Below are 16,965 nucleotides of genomic sequence, written 5' to 3' on the forward strand. Positions count from 1 at the left end.
ACTTGGCGGCAGCAGCAGCAGCATGAAAGTTGCTCGGGACGGGATTTGGCCGGCTCTACTCTCCGCCTTCCCCGGCCAAGGGTCAGCTGGCATCGCCTCTTCGCGAGGCCCTGGGATTCACGGTCCGGGCTGGGGACGGCGGGGACGGCCCCGAGCCCCTTCTGCAGCGGGACCCCCTGTCCCTCCCCCTGAGCTCCGGGCTGCCGCATCCTCCACCATCTCCCGTCGTCGGCTGAAGCCCTTGATCTCCTCGGCCGAAGGGTGAGGGGCACCGAATCTCCGTGTAGGTGTTTCGTGCTGGCAAGAAATATGAGGCAGCGTAATTAAGACAAACACCCATTAAACATTAATTACTTGTGGGTCTGGGCTGGGGGGGATGCTGCCAAGCGCTTATCCCTGTGGCTATCGCGTACCCACAGTGCCGGTGGGTGCTCGGGGCCGAGCCGGTGGGCGGCTGCGCCCATCTGCCACCGCGGCTCCTCCGCACCGGCCCTGGCGCAGGGCCACGACGGGCCGGGTCATGCCCGAGCGGGGCATCGGGCTGCATCTCCGCTGCGGCCGGGTGCCTGCGGCTGAGTCCCGCCCCCCCGCCCCGGTGTTGCAGGGTGCTCGCAGAGCCTGGGGCAGGCTGTGCCGGGGCTGCCAGAGCGAGAGCTGCGTGGAGCAAAGGTAAGAGCGAAGCGGCGCTGATGGCTGCCCTGGGCTCCTCCATCACTGGGCGGCCGCTGGGCGCACTGGCCGGCAGCGTGCCCTCCCTGGCGGGGAGCCACAGCCTGAACGTGGCCATGGTGCCGTGGCTTTTCCTCTTGCCCTCAACTCTCCCCTCCTGCAGCCCAGGAGGACTCTTGGTCCAGCTCATCCCTGCTGATGCCATGGCGAGTCCCCTCCTGCGCTGCCACTGCCCCCAGCCTGGCGTTCCCGGCAGAGGAGGGTGCCAGACGCGGTGCGGTGTGCTGCCCGTGGCCCTGGTGCCCTGGGAGCACCAGGCGCCCGATGGCAGCGGCTCTCACTGCCTGTGAGCGGGAGCAATCCTGGGAGCCCATGCTTTAATCGGAGAGCTTGTCCCAGCACCGGCAGCTCCTCCACCTACCCAAGCCGCTGCCAGCCCCGAGCGTTTAGTTTGCCATGGGCTTTGCTTCTTGCTTCCTGGTTGTTCATCCCCCTGGATGATGTCTGTTTTGCCCAGAATATCCCATCCCCGGGAGAGCCCTCACCCCTGGCTGCCCTCAGCACCCGGCTGGACCCTGATGGCCCCGTGGCCAATTCAGGGACACCATGGAGGGTGTCACGGCTGGTGGCTGCAGCATCCCTGTGCCGAAGAGGAGCAGGCTGACGTTTGGGGTAAGGGTCGGGGTGATTCTGAATCCCTTTTTCCTGTGCTTTGCCAGGGCCATGGCTCAGCCCAAGGGCACGGTGGTCCTCGCCTACAGCGGGGGCCTCGACACCTCCTGCATCCTGGTGTGGCTGAAGGAGCAGGGCTACCATGTCATCGCCTACCTGGTGAGCCCCACGTGCACCCCATCCCTGGGGGCGGAGGGGGCGCTGGGCCATGGGTCTGGGGACGTGGGGTGGGTGATGGGGGGGGCCTGGCACGTGTGTGGCCGTGGTGGTGACCCCGCTCTCGCTGGTTAACCATCGCCCAGCCCGGGTGCTGCTCTGCTGAGCTGCCAACCCTGCGTGGCGCAGCCTGTTCCTGCCAGCAAACGACCCTCCGCTAATGAGGGCAGCGCATCGGGGCAGAGCCGTGGGGTTTGGCAGAGGGAGCTGTGGCCCCGAAGTGTTCTGTCTTGGGGAGGAAACAGCCCTTTTGTCCATCCTGGGTGGCCTCGAGCCCGCCCAGCATGGGGTCTGCCATGCCTTGCCCGATGCCCCGTGCCGGGCTGGCCTTGTGCGGGGTTGTGCGATCTCCTCTCAAACTCGGTCTTGGTTTTTGCCCTTTTCCAGGCCAACATCGGGCAGAAGGAAGATTTTGAGGCAGCACGAAAGAAAGCGTTGGCGCTGGGGGCCAAGAAGGTAACAGTGTCCCTTCCTCACGGTGCCCAGGGCTCTCTGAGCTCCCCCCCCCCCCCCCCCCGCCGTGGGGCTGAGCCCTGGGGTCTCGCACACCCCGCAGCTGGGGGCCACCGCGGGGGCAGATGGCACAGTGCCTGTGCGGGATCCCTTTTCCAGAGGTTTTGCACCAAAACCTTTTAGCAGCACCTGGGAAAGGGGAGGTGAAGGGACCCTTTGCCACATCACCCCTGAAGCCCCAGAGGAGTGGGATCCCCTCCAGCCACCTTCCCATCATGGGGCTCCCTCCTTCCCTCCCTCCCTCCCTCCCGGCAGGTTTACATCGAGGACATCAGCCGGGAGTTTGTGGAGGAGTTCATCTGGCCGGCGGTGCAGGCCAACGCTCTCTACGAGGACCGGTACCTGCTGGGCACAGCGCTGGCACGGCCATGCATCGCCCGCAAGCTGGTGGAGATCGCCCAGAGGGAGGGAGCCCAGTACGTCGCCCACGGGGCCACCGGCAAGGTGAGGGAGGACGGGGGCACCAGGGTGATATTGGCACCGGGGGGGGGGGGGTGCGTGGGGGGTGTCTGGTCAGTCTGTTGGCCAAGCGGTGGGTACCGGGGAGGGGTGGAGGATGCACAGGGTGGTTTGTGGGTGTTCTGCGGGGAAGTATTTCGACACTTCCTTCTCGCTTCTGGGATTTCTGTGCCCGATTTCGGTTCCCTCTCGCCGTCGGGAAGGGTTGGGTCACAGCCGAACCGCCGCTTTCAGCAGCAGCTTTCTAAAAACTGCTACAGACGGGGTCTGCCCGGGCCAGGACCCTGCTGGGGCTGAGCCAGCACCGCCCGGGGCGTCCCGGTTCCTGTCCCCATCCCTGTCCCCATCCCCGGCTGTCGCCGCCGGCCGCAGGGAGGACACTTTGCCGCTAGAGGCAGCCAGAGACCGCGGAAAGGATGCTCGGGGCCAGTCCCTGCCCGCAGGGGGAAAGTCCTCCACGGGGACCGCGGGGACCTGTGTGATGGGACCCTGGGCCACCCCCTGGCGCTTCCAGTCCCTGCCCGCACGCCGCCCAGCTCGGAGCAGGGACACCCAGGGCGGGGTGACACTGTCACCAGAGGCCTCTGTGGGGACCTTGGGTGCTGTGCGTGCACTCAGGACCTGCTGGATGCCCCCTCCTCCCCTGCTTGCAGGGACCCATTGCGTTGACCATGTCCGTCTTGGCCTGGGGGCAAAGGCGAGGTGCCCACCGGGGGGGATCTCACTGCAAGGAGCTGGGTTTGGGGGTCCCTAGCTGTGGCGGAGGACACTGCTAGAAGGTGGATGTTGGATTTAGCCAGGGGATGGCCAAGGGGCATGCTGCCTTCGGGGAGATGGGGCAGAGGGGCAGCTGTGGGGCTGGGAGGCATCAGGGCTGAAATAATAACTCTTGCTCCTGCTGCGATGGGTTCCCCTTCCCTGCCCATCTCCCCCGTCCCCAGCAGCCCGCTCTTGAAAGCCGCTGCTCAAGGGTGCCACGGAGTAACGCATCCCCCAACGTGGTGATGTCCCCTCTGCTCCTGGGTGCCACCAGCACCCCGCTATGCAGGGGCACCCTGGGCGGCTCCCCAGGCTCTGCCGCTCCCCGAGCCATTAAGCCACGGGCACAGGCAGGGACCGACCGTGGGTAACTCGACCCGGCTGCGCCCCGTCCCCGGCTGCGGCGTCTTAAATGCGGGCCATCTGCGGTGTCCCCGCTGCCGGAGCAGATGGACTTGTTTTGGGGCTGTAAGGGAAATGAGTGCTTTGGTGGATGTTCTCGCCTGCGTGTAATAGTCCTCGGGGATTTCCCAGCCTGGCTGTAAATGTATCCTTCAGGCCAGGGCCGAGGGGAGGGGGGGTCCTTACACCCCTTGGTGCTGGTGGAAAATGGGCTTTGGTGAGTGCTATTCCCTTGGAAGTGCTAATAACTCCCAGGCTCCCTCCTCACCCCTTCCTGACTACCTGGCCTCATTAGAAGGACCTCATCAGCACAGGCCAATTAAGATAAAGGGAGGTTCAGAGCTATTTAATTATGAGCTGCTGCATCCTCCTGGACACTGTGGTCTTCCTCCCCCCTCTCCCTTTCTCTCCATGTGCCCTCTGATGCCTGCAGGGGAAAAAATATCCGAATCTGGGTTTCTGCATGTTCAGTTTTTGGGAGCCCAGGGGAGAGCATGGCTCTTGGGTGATTCCAGGGTCAGTCAGGCTCCCTCAGAGCCAGGTGAATGAGCTGCAGCAGGGTTTGGATCACTCGTTGCCTAATTCTATCAGGAGTACCAGGAAAGGTGGGTTTGAGTTCAAAACAGCCATGGAGAGGAACTGGGAATGACCTCATGGAACAGACCTGGCTCAGGCCCTGGCATCCATTACCCCCCCCCACCCCCCATGCTGAGGGAATGGAGGAGATAAATGGGTCCTTAGCCTCAGGCCTTGCTTTTCCAGTTGAAATAGGCAGCAATCCCATCCCAGTGTTGTTACTGGGAGAACAGGTGTTAACCCCTCTTGCACGGAGAGCCTGGGTCTGTGAAGTCCCTGGTAGCATCAGCCAGAAGACCCTCCTGGCTGGTGGCTCTCGCAGGGATGTGCAAACACCCCGCTCAGCCGAGGGTCTCCCAAGCCACGGGCAGGGAGGCTTTTCCCACCAAGCGGTTTGTCCCGTGTATTGGTGAGAGAGGAGACCCCGAGACGTGTCCCCTCCGGCTCCCAGCTGGGGCATCTCGACCCCATCCCTGCACGGGGACAGCAGCCGCGAGCAGGGAAACAGCACGCCCTCGCCCGCCCCGAGCCCTCAGCATCTCCCGTCTGTGTTTCAGGGCAACGACCAGGTTCGGTTTGAGCTCACCTGCTACGCCCTGTGCCCTGATATCAAGGTAAGGCACCCAAAATTGTCCCCTCAGTCCCCACCACCCGGCTCCTGGCTCCCTCTCTCGCTGGTGGGGAATTTTGTTTTAACACTGACGCGAGCGGCTGTGCCTCACGTTAACAAGCTGCCAGCTGCGCCAAGCGGCGTTTTGGCATTCGAGGGGGCTGTAATGATCCTTAATTGACCTATTTTTACGCCAAACACCACGGGGCCGTGGAGGAAACAGTACCAAGGCAGCTGCTGGATAATCGATGTTGCATCCGGCGCCTTGTTATGGTCAGGGGTTTGGGTTACCCCACCCTTGCACAGGGAGGTTAAATTTCGGCTGGGGGACCAACACGCCGTGGGTCCCGGCTCCCCAGGGCTGCCAGGAGCCCTCTCCTGCGGGGAACCCAGAGGGGCGCCAAGGGGCAAAGGGGACCCAGGGGTGGGGGGGGACTTCTCATCTCACGCTCCTGCCCTCCCGCCAGGTTGTGGCACCGTGGAGGCTGCCCGAGTTTTACCAGCGCTTCCCCGGGCGCCGCGAGCTGATGGACTACGCCAAGGTAGGGATGCTCGGGGCGGTCGTGGGATGCTGAGAACGGTCACGGGATGCTCACCATGGCTTGATGGGTGACAGCAGCAAGCCCTGCACAGCATCCCTGCAGCACCACACTGGAGCCTTCTGGTTGGGCTTTTTTCCCCCCCTCTATTTTTTTTTTTTTTTATTCCTTCCTTTCTAAAAGCCCCATAATTACCTGGCTATTAATGGTAACCCGCTTTCCAAGGAAACGGGCCCCAGCTCCCTGACTTGCCTAACAGACAAAGCAAATACGTTTGCCTTTGTTGTCCCTTCCTTTTTGAAGTACAAGTTGCAATAAAACATATTAGAAGTTTTGCATCAGGTTTTTATGTGCCCACCAGGGTACCTTTCTTTTTTAGCGACTTCATGGAAATGCTTGACAACTCGGCTCAATCAATCAAAAGGGAAAAGGCAGCTCTGTGCATAAACCAGAAAATTGCTTCAGTTTTTAAATAGCTGCCGTCGAGGCTGCCTGGGTAGTCTCCGGGAAGGCGAGGTGCGGAGCCGGAGGGATGCGGCGCGGGGCGAGGAGCCCTCCGAGCCCATTAGGGCCGCCGAGAGCGGCGTGTTGAGGATTGTGTTTGCCATCTGCCGTTGTATTATGAAGGGGCGAGTTTACGAGAGCTTTCCATATGTTGCCAAACAACTTGTCAAATAGGGGAGTTATTAAGAGTGTCGCGGTTTTATTATATGGAAAATGGAACATGTGTTTTGGGTTTGGGGGTTTTGTTTGGGGTTGGTTTTGGTTTTGGTTTTTTTTTTTTTTTTTTTGCTTGTTTGGAAGAGGGGGGGAAAGGGAAATGAAATGGTTTGGGGCCCTGTTCAAAGAGAAAAGGTTGGGGTTGAGGGTGTGTGGTGCCTCTCGGTCTCTGGTTATGTTCGGCATTTAAAAAAAAAAAAAAGGAGGGGGGGTCCCTTCTTTTTCGTGCTCAGGAGAGGGAGATGTGTGTCCAGGTCCTTTCAGCACCGGGATGCTCTCGCCTCTGTGCTCGGGGGGGTTATATCGCGACGATGTTTGGGGCTCGGTTGCTGCCGGGGGAAGCAGGGATCTGTACCGGCGCGGCACAGCTCTTGCCGCAGATTTGCTGCCCGGGGGGCTGGAGCCAGCCCTGCTCCGGCGGCATCCCGCTCCGGCGCCCGCTTGGTCCCCGCAACCAGCTGAGCTGAAACACCTCGATGGGCAAAGTGAAGCTCTGCTGGATGCTGCTCCGGGATGAGCCGTCGCCGCAGGCAGAGCCGGGTGGGATGGAGTTTGTTGGGGCTGTGCCCCGAAAACGAGATCCCTTCTCAGTCGCGGCGTGTTTCCCCCTAGCCAAGGCTGCCCGGGCTCGGTGGACGTTGGTATATGGATCTGGACTTGGATGATCCCCTTTGAAGTGATAACATGGAAAATTGGCGTGGGGCAGGGGTGGGCTGGGGAGCACGGGGTTCCCCAGCTGCCGGGGGGAGGCAGAGGGCAGGGGCTGCCTGGGGAGTGGAAGTCAACTGGGGTCGGTGGCTGGTGACCAGTGGGTGTTTGGGTCTGAAAGATGCTTTTGTACATCCCAGGTGAGACAGGAGTGACCGATGGCACGGGGAGAGCCCGGCAGAGGGCACGGACACCCTCAGCCCCATGCGGCTGAGTGCAGCCCCCAGGGTAAACAGCCCTCAGCGTTAATCGCTTGGCTTTAATTAACTAAGGTGAAATGTCCTCTGCCAAGATCCACAAGGGCGCTGGGATGAGGACAAGGGGACAAGTGCGGATGGCAGTGCGATGTGACCCCCGGTGGGGTTGAAATCTGTCCCCCAGCCCTCCGTCTCTGTTATTCGGGGACTTTGGGGGGTTGGGGAAGTACCTGCAGCTCCATCCATCCGAGGGCCAGGATAGGGAGAGGTTCTTTCCTGGAGAAGCCCGGCAATCCCCAGCACTTACACCAAGCGGGCAGTGTTTTGCCCCCCCCCAGGAAGCCCCAGCTTGTGTTTTGAAGCCCCCGTGAAGTGCTGAGGTGCCCTACGGGCAAGAGAGCAGCCCTGCAGAGGGGCCTGGGTAGAGGAGGCGGAGGCTGCCCAGCACCCACCTCCAAAGCCTGGGACAGGGGTCCCGGGGGGGTGTCCCACACTGGGATTACCATGTCGGATCAGCAAACCAGGACCCATGAGCTTGGGACAACGTCCCTCCCGCAGTGAGGCTGAGTTAGTCCCTCTGCAGCCTTAGGAGGTATCTCAGGACCTTGCTCCCATCTCGGGTGATGGGTTGAGGACCATGATTTAATCACCACAAGCGTTTCCTTCCCCTCTTCTGGGCAAACAAGGAGCATCCGCTCAGCCCCTGCTCCTCTGCTCCCGGCCGAGCCCTTGGCTGACGTCCCTGCTGTGGTGACGCTGAAATGCCAGAGCTGCTTGGCGATGTATGGGTGTACGGACACGCCGAGGCATGGTGGGAACCCAGAGCTGCCATCTCCATCCTCGGCTCACTATGGCCACCCCACGGCTGGGACGTCGCGGCTCGGCATGCCGGCAGGGTGGGCGACGTCCCTGCTGGCTCGGGTTGTTAGCTCGCCACCGTCGCCTCTCCCGCTAATTCCCCCACGTATTCACCTCATCTTCACAGGCAATTTCCCCCATTGAAATGTCAGCGGATAATTGAGCGCGCCGGTGACCTTGTTAGGGAGCTGGGCTCGGCGCTGCGCTGGGGAGGCAGCCGGTGCGGGGCCGTGCGTCCCCCGGCACGGTGTGCGCGGGGTGCCCGGGCTCAGGGGAACGCCTGCCACCCGTGTGCCGCGTGTGCATCGGCATGTGTTTGCACGAGGCTGTGGGGACGCGTGTGCTGTCCCCTCGTGGCAGAGCGACAGTGCTGTTTAGGCTGGAGCACGTCCTGTGGGTTTGGGTATTTCTATCCCCGTGTCACCTCCCCTCGATGAGGAGCTCAGCCAGGGGAACGCACCGTCCTGGACCGCGACCCAGAAAAAGCCCACAACGTCCATGCTGACGTCTCAATCACTTGAGTTCATGGGGGGTTCTGAGGCTTTGTCTCTGTTCACGGCGGGGCTGGGTCGGCCGTTCTCCTCCCAGCAGCACTGTGTGCCTGATGTCCCCATTGAGGTGGCCCTTGTGGTGGGAGCTGATGTTGTCCAGGGTCAGGGACACAGCCTTGCTCCGTGCTGCCTCGCTGGTGGCCATGGGTTGTGCCTTTGCGTGGTCGGGGCTGATCCGGGCAGGAGCTGGTGCCGGCAGGGGCTGGGTCTCCCTGCGAGCCGGCTCAGCCCCGCTCCCCCTCTCTCGGCAGAAACATGGGATCCCGGTGCCTGTGACGCCCCAGACGCCCTGGAGCATGGATGAAAACCTCATGCACATCAGGTGAGAGGCCAGGTGGGCATGGAGCTCCCGTGGGTTGAGGACCCCGATCCTCCCATCCTGCGTGGCCAGGACAGCCCTTCACACCTCCGGAGTCCCAGGCTGCCCCACCACGTGCTGGCCAAGGGTCAACCCCAAAATCTCCAGCCTCCCTTTGTACCCAGTTGTCCATGTCCCGCATGGCGGCATCCATCTCCCAAGCCTGGTGCTCCTTGCAGGGTTGCTGCTAAAAGCCCCTGGAGATCCCTAACACGTATTTACCCCCATCCTCATGGGGTGGTGGGAGTGGGGGGGTTGTCCCAGTGGGTTTTGGAGTTGCAAGTTGCAGGTGCTGCAGTGACTTCTCTCTCCATCCCTGCCTGCCGCAGCTACGAAGCCGGGATCCTGGAGAACCCCAAGGTAATCCATCACGGCCGCCCGGCCAGCATGGCAGCCACAGGGCCGAGGGCGTCTCGTGTATTTGCAGCCTAATTGGAAATTTCACGGCGGGCCGTGTGCTGCAGGGAGGCCCTCCCGCCCGCCTCTCCCGGCACGTTAATTGCCGCCGGCGTGAATAGGGGAAGGGACCGTTTCAGGGTGACACTGGAGGGGACAATGTCACGGGGCAGCAATAAAGGAGCAATTAGACAGATGAGGCGCTGGTGGGAGAGCGGGGCTGGTGGCGGGTGACGGAGTTCCAGGCTGGCCCCTGCGGCTCGGGCCCCCTGCCCATGCCTGCAGCTCGCCCAGCCCTTCCCATCCCCACTGTCCGGGGGGAAACGGGGTAAAACCTCCCCCTGCATGGGGTGGTGCTTTTGGACACCCCAAGAGCACTCAAGGGACCACCAGCTCCTGGGCAGCTCTGGCCGCCGATGGGGCCAAGAGCCCCGTGGTGGTGGGCGCTGCGGCCGGGCGCTGCCGGTGAGCGCGGCACATTGCTCCGGAGGCGTTGGTCCGGCTCCGGCTACCTCCGAATAGCGCTTGCGGTCCGGCTGCCTGCTGGCCCCTGCCCGCACTGCTCATGCTCTAGCGGGTCGCGACGCTCGGGCAGTTACTTGAACTATCCATCAGCGCTAATTAGACAACGCGGGGAGAGGAGGGGGAGGCAGGCAGAGAGGGAGAGGAGCCGGCTGGAGCTCAGCGCCAGCGGCCGGTGCGCTGCGGCTGGGCCGGCGCGTGTCTCCGGCGGGGCGTGAGGATGAGGAAGGTGGAGAAGGGATCCCGCTCCCCCTTCGGTGCCATCCGCAGGGGTGTCTGTGGGTCGGGCTTTGCAAAGCCGGGCCCTCAGAGGGTCTCCTCCTCCGGGAGAGCGGTTGGCATGGGGAAGGGTTTTCGTGCCTCTGGCTGGAGCTGGCAAGGGACAGACCCGCACCCTCCCCGCTGCACCCATCCTGACCCGCCGCTCCGCACCCAGCACGCCTCCCCTCGGGGAACATCCCCACTCCCAAGGCTCTGCCAAACCCGCTTCCTTCCCAAAGCCAGCTCGGGAAGTGGGGTCGGTTTAGCAGGAAACAGGACCAGTGCCCTGAGCCCATCCCTGAGCATCCTCTGCTCGGGCACCTCTCCCTCCCCCGGCGCCAGGCGGTGGCTTCCCGCAGCGCGGTGTCACCGCTGTTCCCTTCCCCGGCCTGGGAAGCGGCACCGGGCACCGGGGCGACCGCAGCGGGATCCGGGGTGCCGGGCACGGCGGGCTCCCCTCCCCAAACCCCCGGGACCTGCCAAACGCAGGGATTTGAAAGCAGATGGTTGAGCTATTTTCTGCCTCTGTGAGGCCCGATTGAAGGGCAATGAGGCAGCTAATGCGGAGAAAGATAGAAATTTACTTGCTTTAACTTCATATGGCACTCTGAAAGAGTTCATTCAGTCCCGGGCACAACAATATCAGCCGGATGAATAAACCATTTGCGGCATCGATAGCTCTGCATCATGGTTTACTTCATGGACCATTTGCTTCCAATTTCTTCTCTTCTTGCCCCGTTTTTCTTGCTTCTTTCTTCCCCCCTCCCGCTCTCCCTTTCCACACACTCTTCCTTCTCCCCCCCCCCTTTTTTTTTCCTTTTTTTTTTTTTTCCCTCTCTCCCCTTTAAAGATGACATCGCAGGACTAGCCCCCCTGCGGGGAGGGATAAATAGGAGGCATTGATACACTGCAACAAACTATTTGTCATTTGAACTGTGCTTTTAGGAGAGAGAATAAAAAGAGGACAGACTCGCACCGTAATGATGGAATGCAAGCCAAATGTCACTTTTATTTCTATTTAGTTATTTTATTTAATAGGGGTTTTCATACTTGGCTTGGAAAATTGGAAACTACCTGACTTTGACTTCCAATGTTTAGTAAAGAGTTTTTAATACTTTCCGGTATTTTTTTCCCTCCCGCCCCCCCATCTTTCCTTTTGAACTCAAAGTTTTTCATCATCTCGCGCGGGTTCGTCTAGTTAATAAGTGTGATCAGGGCTAGGAAAGGCCAGACGATGTAAAATTGAAATCCGCAGCCCGTGTAATTTGTGTGCGCGCGCGCGCGGGGGGCACGGGGGAGACACGCCTGCCAGCGCCTCTTGTTTAAAACGAGGGAAAGAGGCAAAAATGAGAGAAAATAGGAACCCGAGGGTGGTTTTGATGGAGCGTGTGCTGGAGTAGTGACGTCTGTATTGCCGGGACCTGGCTGCGGTTGCGGCTGGGACGTGGACCCCGGGGGTTTGGGGTGAGGCAAGGGGGGTCCCCCCGGTGTGGAGGGGGCGGCCGGGATGCTCGCAGCCGGGCGGGCTGCCCTCGGGTGCTGGCAGTGATTGGGCTTTGCTATTTATTGATTAAAAGAAAAAAAAAAAAAAAGGAAATTTTCATTAAAAGGCTTATTGCTCACCTTTAAATTTTTTAGATTAAAACTTCTTCTGCAGAGAAATTAATTTTCCCTTAAAAAAAAAAGCTTAAAATTTTTTTCAAAGCAATCACTTTTTCTTTTTTTCCTCCTAACTTGCTTTCTACCTCGTCCTTTTCTTCCTCGCTGGAAAGGAGGAGGGAGGAAAAAGTGAGCGGGAGAAGAGTTGTGCTTTAGGAAGGAGAGGAGAGGCCGGGGGAGCCCCGGGCGCAGGCAGAGCCCCGCTGCCTGCCCGTGCCCAGCGCTCCAGCGCTCGCCAGCCGGGTTTTGTGGGGAACGACCAGTTTACCACTGCTTAAAACATTTGCAGGAGAGGCTCAGTTTCTCCAAACTCCACCCGAGCCGGTTGCAGAGGGGGCTGAGATCGCTGGGACTCCCCAGCCGGAGGCTCCTCTGCCACGTTCCCCCTGATGTCGGCCAAGGACAGGTTTGGTCCAGCCCCGCTCCGCAGCTCCGTGCTGTCTGCCTTTCCCCGGCTCTGGGCCTCAGTTTGCCCCCCCCCTCCGCCTCCCTGTGTGTGGGGGGGGCCTTTTAGAGACAGGAGTTTGCAAACACCGGTCTGAAAGTGTTTTGGGGTCAGCACGTGCAGTCACGTCGTGCGTGAGCGCCAAGGGGGCACGAGAAATTGCAAAGTATTTGCTCTCCAGGACAGAAAGCTTCTTTTTTTTTTTATTATTGTATTTCCCCCACCACCCCCCCCTCTTCTGGCACGCACTTCAATTGCGGCAGTTCACCGTCAGCACCCGAGCCTCTGCTGGCCCGGCTCTGACAGAGATAAGATGCCTCTTTCCTATAAATCTAGAAAAAAAAAATATATATATACATAAAGGTTGATGTGCTCTGAAATGGGTTTTTGCTTTGTTCCTCTATTTTCCCCCGTGTGTATTAACCTCAGGGACACCATGAAAGAGCCGGTGCGCCTGGAGCACCTGCTGGGGTCAGGCCTCCTCATTAGTTTTTTCGGTCAGCACCGAATAAGCCCGGCCACGGCGCGGGGACGCGCGGCCGCCCGCCCCGCCGCTCGCAGCCAGCGTCCCGCTTTTCCCTGCCTGACTTGCTTCTCCGCAGCCATCCCGCCTCCAGCTGTGGGGGCGTCGGAGGAAAAGATGAGATCAAGTTGAGGGGAAAAATTGGCTGATTCCTCCAACCCCTTTGTTCCCGGGGCCCCGGTAAGCGCTGGTGTGGTGCGGTGCTGTGCTGTGCCGGCCCCGCGCTTTGGGATGGGGGATGCACACCGGGGATGCGGGATGAGCACCGGGGATGGACTGGAGATGCACACCGGGGTCGGGGCTGCTAGCAGGGTTGGCGATGCCAATGCCACTGACTTTCCCTCTTCTCTCCTTCTCCCCGCAGAATCAGGCCCCCCCCGGGCTCTACACCAAGACCCGCGATCCAGCCACCTCTCCCAACACCCCGGATGTGCTGGAGATCGAGTTTGAGAAGGGTAAGCGCCTCCTCGCCGCCGGGCCCTCGCATCTCTGCCCCTGGAAGCCAAATCCCACTCCCCAGCGTGGACTGGGGGCCACCGGCAGCCAGGAGCATCCCCGGGGCAGGGTGAGCCCCGACTCGTGGCATCGGGGCTCAGGATGGTGCTTGCAGCATGTTGGGGCTCTTCAAGGTGTGCAGAGGGTCCAGGTACGTCTCGTGGGGCTCGGTGGGACCCCCCAGGAGAGTGGAGGGGGGTCCAAGCCCCCACCCCAGCCATCGAGGTGCAGCAGGCATGGGGCCCTTCTGCTGCAGGTTGGCACACGGGTGGCCCTGGGGACATGCAGGTGGCCCTGGCCAGTGTCACAGCTGGGAAGATGCTCCAGCAGGATTTGGCCAGTGGTGCTATCAGTGTTGCACAAAGGAGATGAGGACACCCAGTTTCACCCCAGGGGACACAAGGCAGGGCCCAGCCCCAGAGCCGTCACCCGGAGAGGGGACACGGGGCAGCATCTCCCTCCTCCGCCAGCCACCGGCATCCCCATGCCCCCATCCATCCTGGCGGCGGCAGCAGCAGCAGCAGCAGCAGCAAGCCCAGCCCAGGCTGGGGGGAGACCCCGCTCAGAGGGAGCACCCCCTCCCCGCCACCAGCATCCCCGCTCCATTATAATGATCCCCCTGCAAGAAGCAGCCCCCCCCTCCCCTCCCCGCAGCCCATTCAGCCCCTAGTTAATTTATTTGAAGTTTTAATCTAATTATTAACTATTTTAAAGGCTAAGCAGCTTTCGCCAACAACAGCCCCGACAACGTCGGCTCTCTGCCGAGCGGACCCCGGCCAATACCCCGGCGGAGGATGCGAATAGAAAGAGCCGGGGCCAGGGGAGGGCGCGGGGGGGGGGGGGGGCCCTGCGCCGAGAAGCAGCTTAAGGTTCATTATTGCCGCGAGTTACATTTAATAGCAATTTACAACTGAGTTTATAAACCCCTGGAAAATAGGGGGTTTAAGGGGGGGCGCTGGAAGGGGGGGGGGGGAGCTGACAGCCCCCATCACTAGACAGGGCTCTTGCGGGCGCCTCAGTAATAAAGACTAGAAAGGGAGGCATTGAGGCTGATTGGCAACTGATAGTGCGTTAAATGGTAATGAGGAGGGCAGATGGAGGGGGGATTAGCCTCCAACTCCGCACCGCTTTTCTTTGTGGGCCCCGCAGCCCCCTTGTCAGCTTCCTAATACATTTATTGCTCATTTCACACCGCTAAAGAAAAATGCCTCTTTCTATTCAGCATCACACACACACACGCACCCCCCCTCGCTCCTGCCCAGCGCCCTTAAAATAAAATTTAAGGGAAAAAGAGAGAAAAGGAAAAAAGAAAAAAAAAAAAAAAAAAAAAAAAAAGGTGCAATAATTAATTCATGGCGGGGAGCACCCCGCCGCGGGGTGCGTGTGCGTGCGTGTGCGAGCAGCCGTGCCCCGGTGTGGGGGTCCCCCCTAGACCCCCCCCCCCCCCCAGGCTGGCGAGGGACACACACACACACACACACACACACACACACACACACACACACACATTTGTCAGCACCCCCCGGCAGGGGCTGGTGGGACAGAAGGTGCTGCGCCGTAAGACAATTGCGGAGCGTGAAATTCAATTAGTTAAGGGCCTGGTTGCAATTTCACAGGCCCTAAAAAAGAGAGAGGGAGAGGAGAGGGGGGAAAGGGGGTGGGGGGGGAGGCGACGTTTTTATGGCCTTTTTTATTTATTTATTTCACTTGTCTCCCGAGGTGGGTCCCCCTCCCCTCACCTCCCCCCTGCACCAGCTTGGATATGCCTTTTTAAGAAGTTATTTAGAGTTCATATCTGTCACATCTATTTAACGCCCGAGGGGTGATGTTCCGGGGGGATCCTGACACCGGCTGATCCTGCCCGTCCTCCCTCCCCGCCTCCGCAGGTGTCCCCGTGAAGGTCACCAATGCTGGGGACGGAGCCACTCGTTCCGCGGCCCTCGAGCTCTTCATCTACCTGAACGACATCGCGTGAGTGCCACACTGTCCCCTGCCACCACTGCCACCTCCCCGCCAGCTGGCAGCGGGGGCGAGGGCAGGGTCCCCAGGGTGGGGTGGAAGCGGGATGCTCGCCGCAGCACATCCCGATGAGCCCAGGGATGGTGGTCAGCCGCGTGAGGATGGGATGGTCCCAGTTGTGCCATACGTACCAGCAAGCGCAGCTGGAGGTGCAGTCCACGAGCACAGGAGTACTTAGGGTTTATTCTCTCTGCACACGAGGAGGGCTAAAAAGTCTTATTAACACCTTCCGCCTTTACCGGCTGCCCCAACCACACGGTTGGGTGAGGGCTGCTCAGCCCCCGGGGTACCCTCTGCCCTGCTCCCGGCTCAGCCCCCGGCCCCCAGCTCCCACATCACGGGGGGCACCACCTCGTCCTGCCTGCCCAAGGGGGCTCAGTGCCCCTTTGGGGTGGAAATTTGGGGTTTTGGGGGCTCACAGCCATGCTCAGCTGGGTCCATCACCCTGTCCCCCCCCACCTCCGCAGCAGCAGCTCCTTTGGGGTTTTCTGCCCCGCGCCACCCCCGTGCCTGCTTTCTGCTGCTGCCAGGGCTGAGCCATCCCCAGGGGCTTGCCCAAAAATACAGCAGCACTCATGAGGGCACCCACTCCTCCTGCCCTTCGCCAAGTGCCACCCAGTCCCCGGCCATCCTCCTTTGTGCCTCTGCCTTTATCCTGCCGACGTTGAATGGGAATGAACTTTTCCATGTAGTTCACTTTTTAAATGTTAATTAAGTGGTTTTAGTATTGCTTTGGCCATGGGGAATACAGCTGTGGCGTGTCCTGTCTCCTTGCATGGTTTATTTTCTGGTGGCCCGAGTATCACTGCTGCCTGCGGTGCTGCCGGCCCCAGTGGCAAGCAAGGATGGAGAGGCTGGTGGCACAGCAAAGAGGAGGGGAAAAGGAGAGAAAATCCATCTCTTTGTCACCTGCCCTATCTGGGGTCCACTATGGATGGTCACCAGTGCTGCTCAGGGGTTGGCCACGCTGTCATTTGGGGTTTGTCCCCCATTGTCCACCCCTCTGACCCACCTCCCATGGCCGCCCACGTCCCGCTGCGGGGCTGAGGCTGCTGCAGCCTCCTTTCTCCTCCGCAGGGGCAAGCACGGCGTCGGGCGCATCGACATCGTGGAGAACCGCTTCGTCGGGATGAAGTCCAGAGGTGAGCGGCCACCTGCCAGCAGTGACATCCCTGCCCTAAAAACAGGAAAAAAACAAACAAACAAACAAACAAAAAAAAAAAAAAAAAAAGGAGGGGAGGGGTCCCCTGGGTGGCCGTGGTGGGTGCTGAGCATCAGCAGGGCGCTCCGGCTCAGGTCACACTGGCAGCCCTCACCCGCTCCCTTCCCGTCAGCTTTTGACCAAGGTTTCCCTGTGACAGGGACTTCTCCCCTCCAATGAAGGCAATTGCCCACTTGCTGCCGGTGCCACTGTTCGCTCCAGCCCTGGGGTCCCGGTGCCACCGGAGACCTCGGGTCTCGGGTGAGACCTGTTCCCGGTGGGAGAAATGCCAAGCTGTGGGCGCCTGTGGGAGGATGCTCGTGGGAGGTCCCGGGGGGCGCGAGGCTCTGTAACGCAGGTACAAAGCGCGGGAGGCCGAGGCAAGTCGCTGAGCGCTTTTTCAAGCCAATTCTTTGATTTATCTCTGTGTTTGCGAGGCTGTGACTCTTAGTATTGATCATCCAGTAGGATCAGCCTCATAAGAAATCTCCGGAGGCAGTGAGCTGCCCCGCGCAGAACTAAGTAACAAGAGGGCTCGTCATCGCTTCCCATCTCCTTGCGCCCGCTCTTTTGCTTTAAATCTCGTTAATACCTAATTAGACGCTCCCTTTCTTTAAACCTGCCCTTAGTGCAGAGC

General features: G+C 60.5%; 1 protein-coding gene across 1 annotated transcript in view; it reads left to right on the forward strand.

Annotated features, from left to right (window-relative positions):
- Positions 1 to 16,965, forward strand: part of ASS1 (argininosuccinate synthase 1) — a 28,323-nt gene that overhangs the window by 1,704 nt on the left and 9,654 nt on the right. The window contains 10 exon segments of the mRNA XM_082492508.1: positions 1,389 to 1,500; positions 1,945 to 2,013; positions 2,326 to 2,514; positions 4,824 to 4,880; positions 5,344 to 5,418; positions 8,701 to 8,771; positions 9,137 to 9,167; positions 12,978 to 13,068; positions 14,995 to 15,079; positions 16,205 to 16,269. Coding sequence (XP_082348634.1) covers positions 1,389 to 1,500; positions 1,945 to 2,013; positions 2,326 to 2,514; positions 4,824 to 4,880; positions 5,344 to 5,418; positions 8,701 to 8,771; positions 9,137 to 9,167; positions 12,978 to 13,068; positions 14,995 to 15,079; positions 16,205 to 16,269 — 845 coding nt within the window.

Source organism: Vanellus vanellus (assembly GCF_965231255.1).
Source record: "Vanellus vanellus genome assembly, chromosome: 18".
Lineage (NCBI taxonomy): Eukaryota > Metazoa > Chordata > Aves > Charadriiformes > Charadriidae > Vanellus > Vanellus vanellus.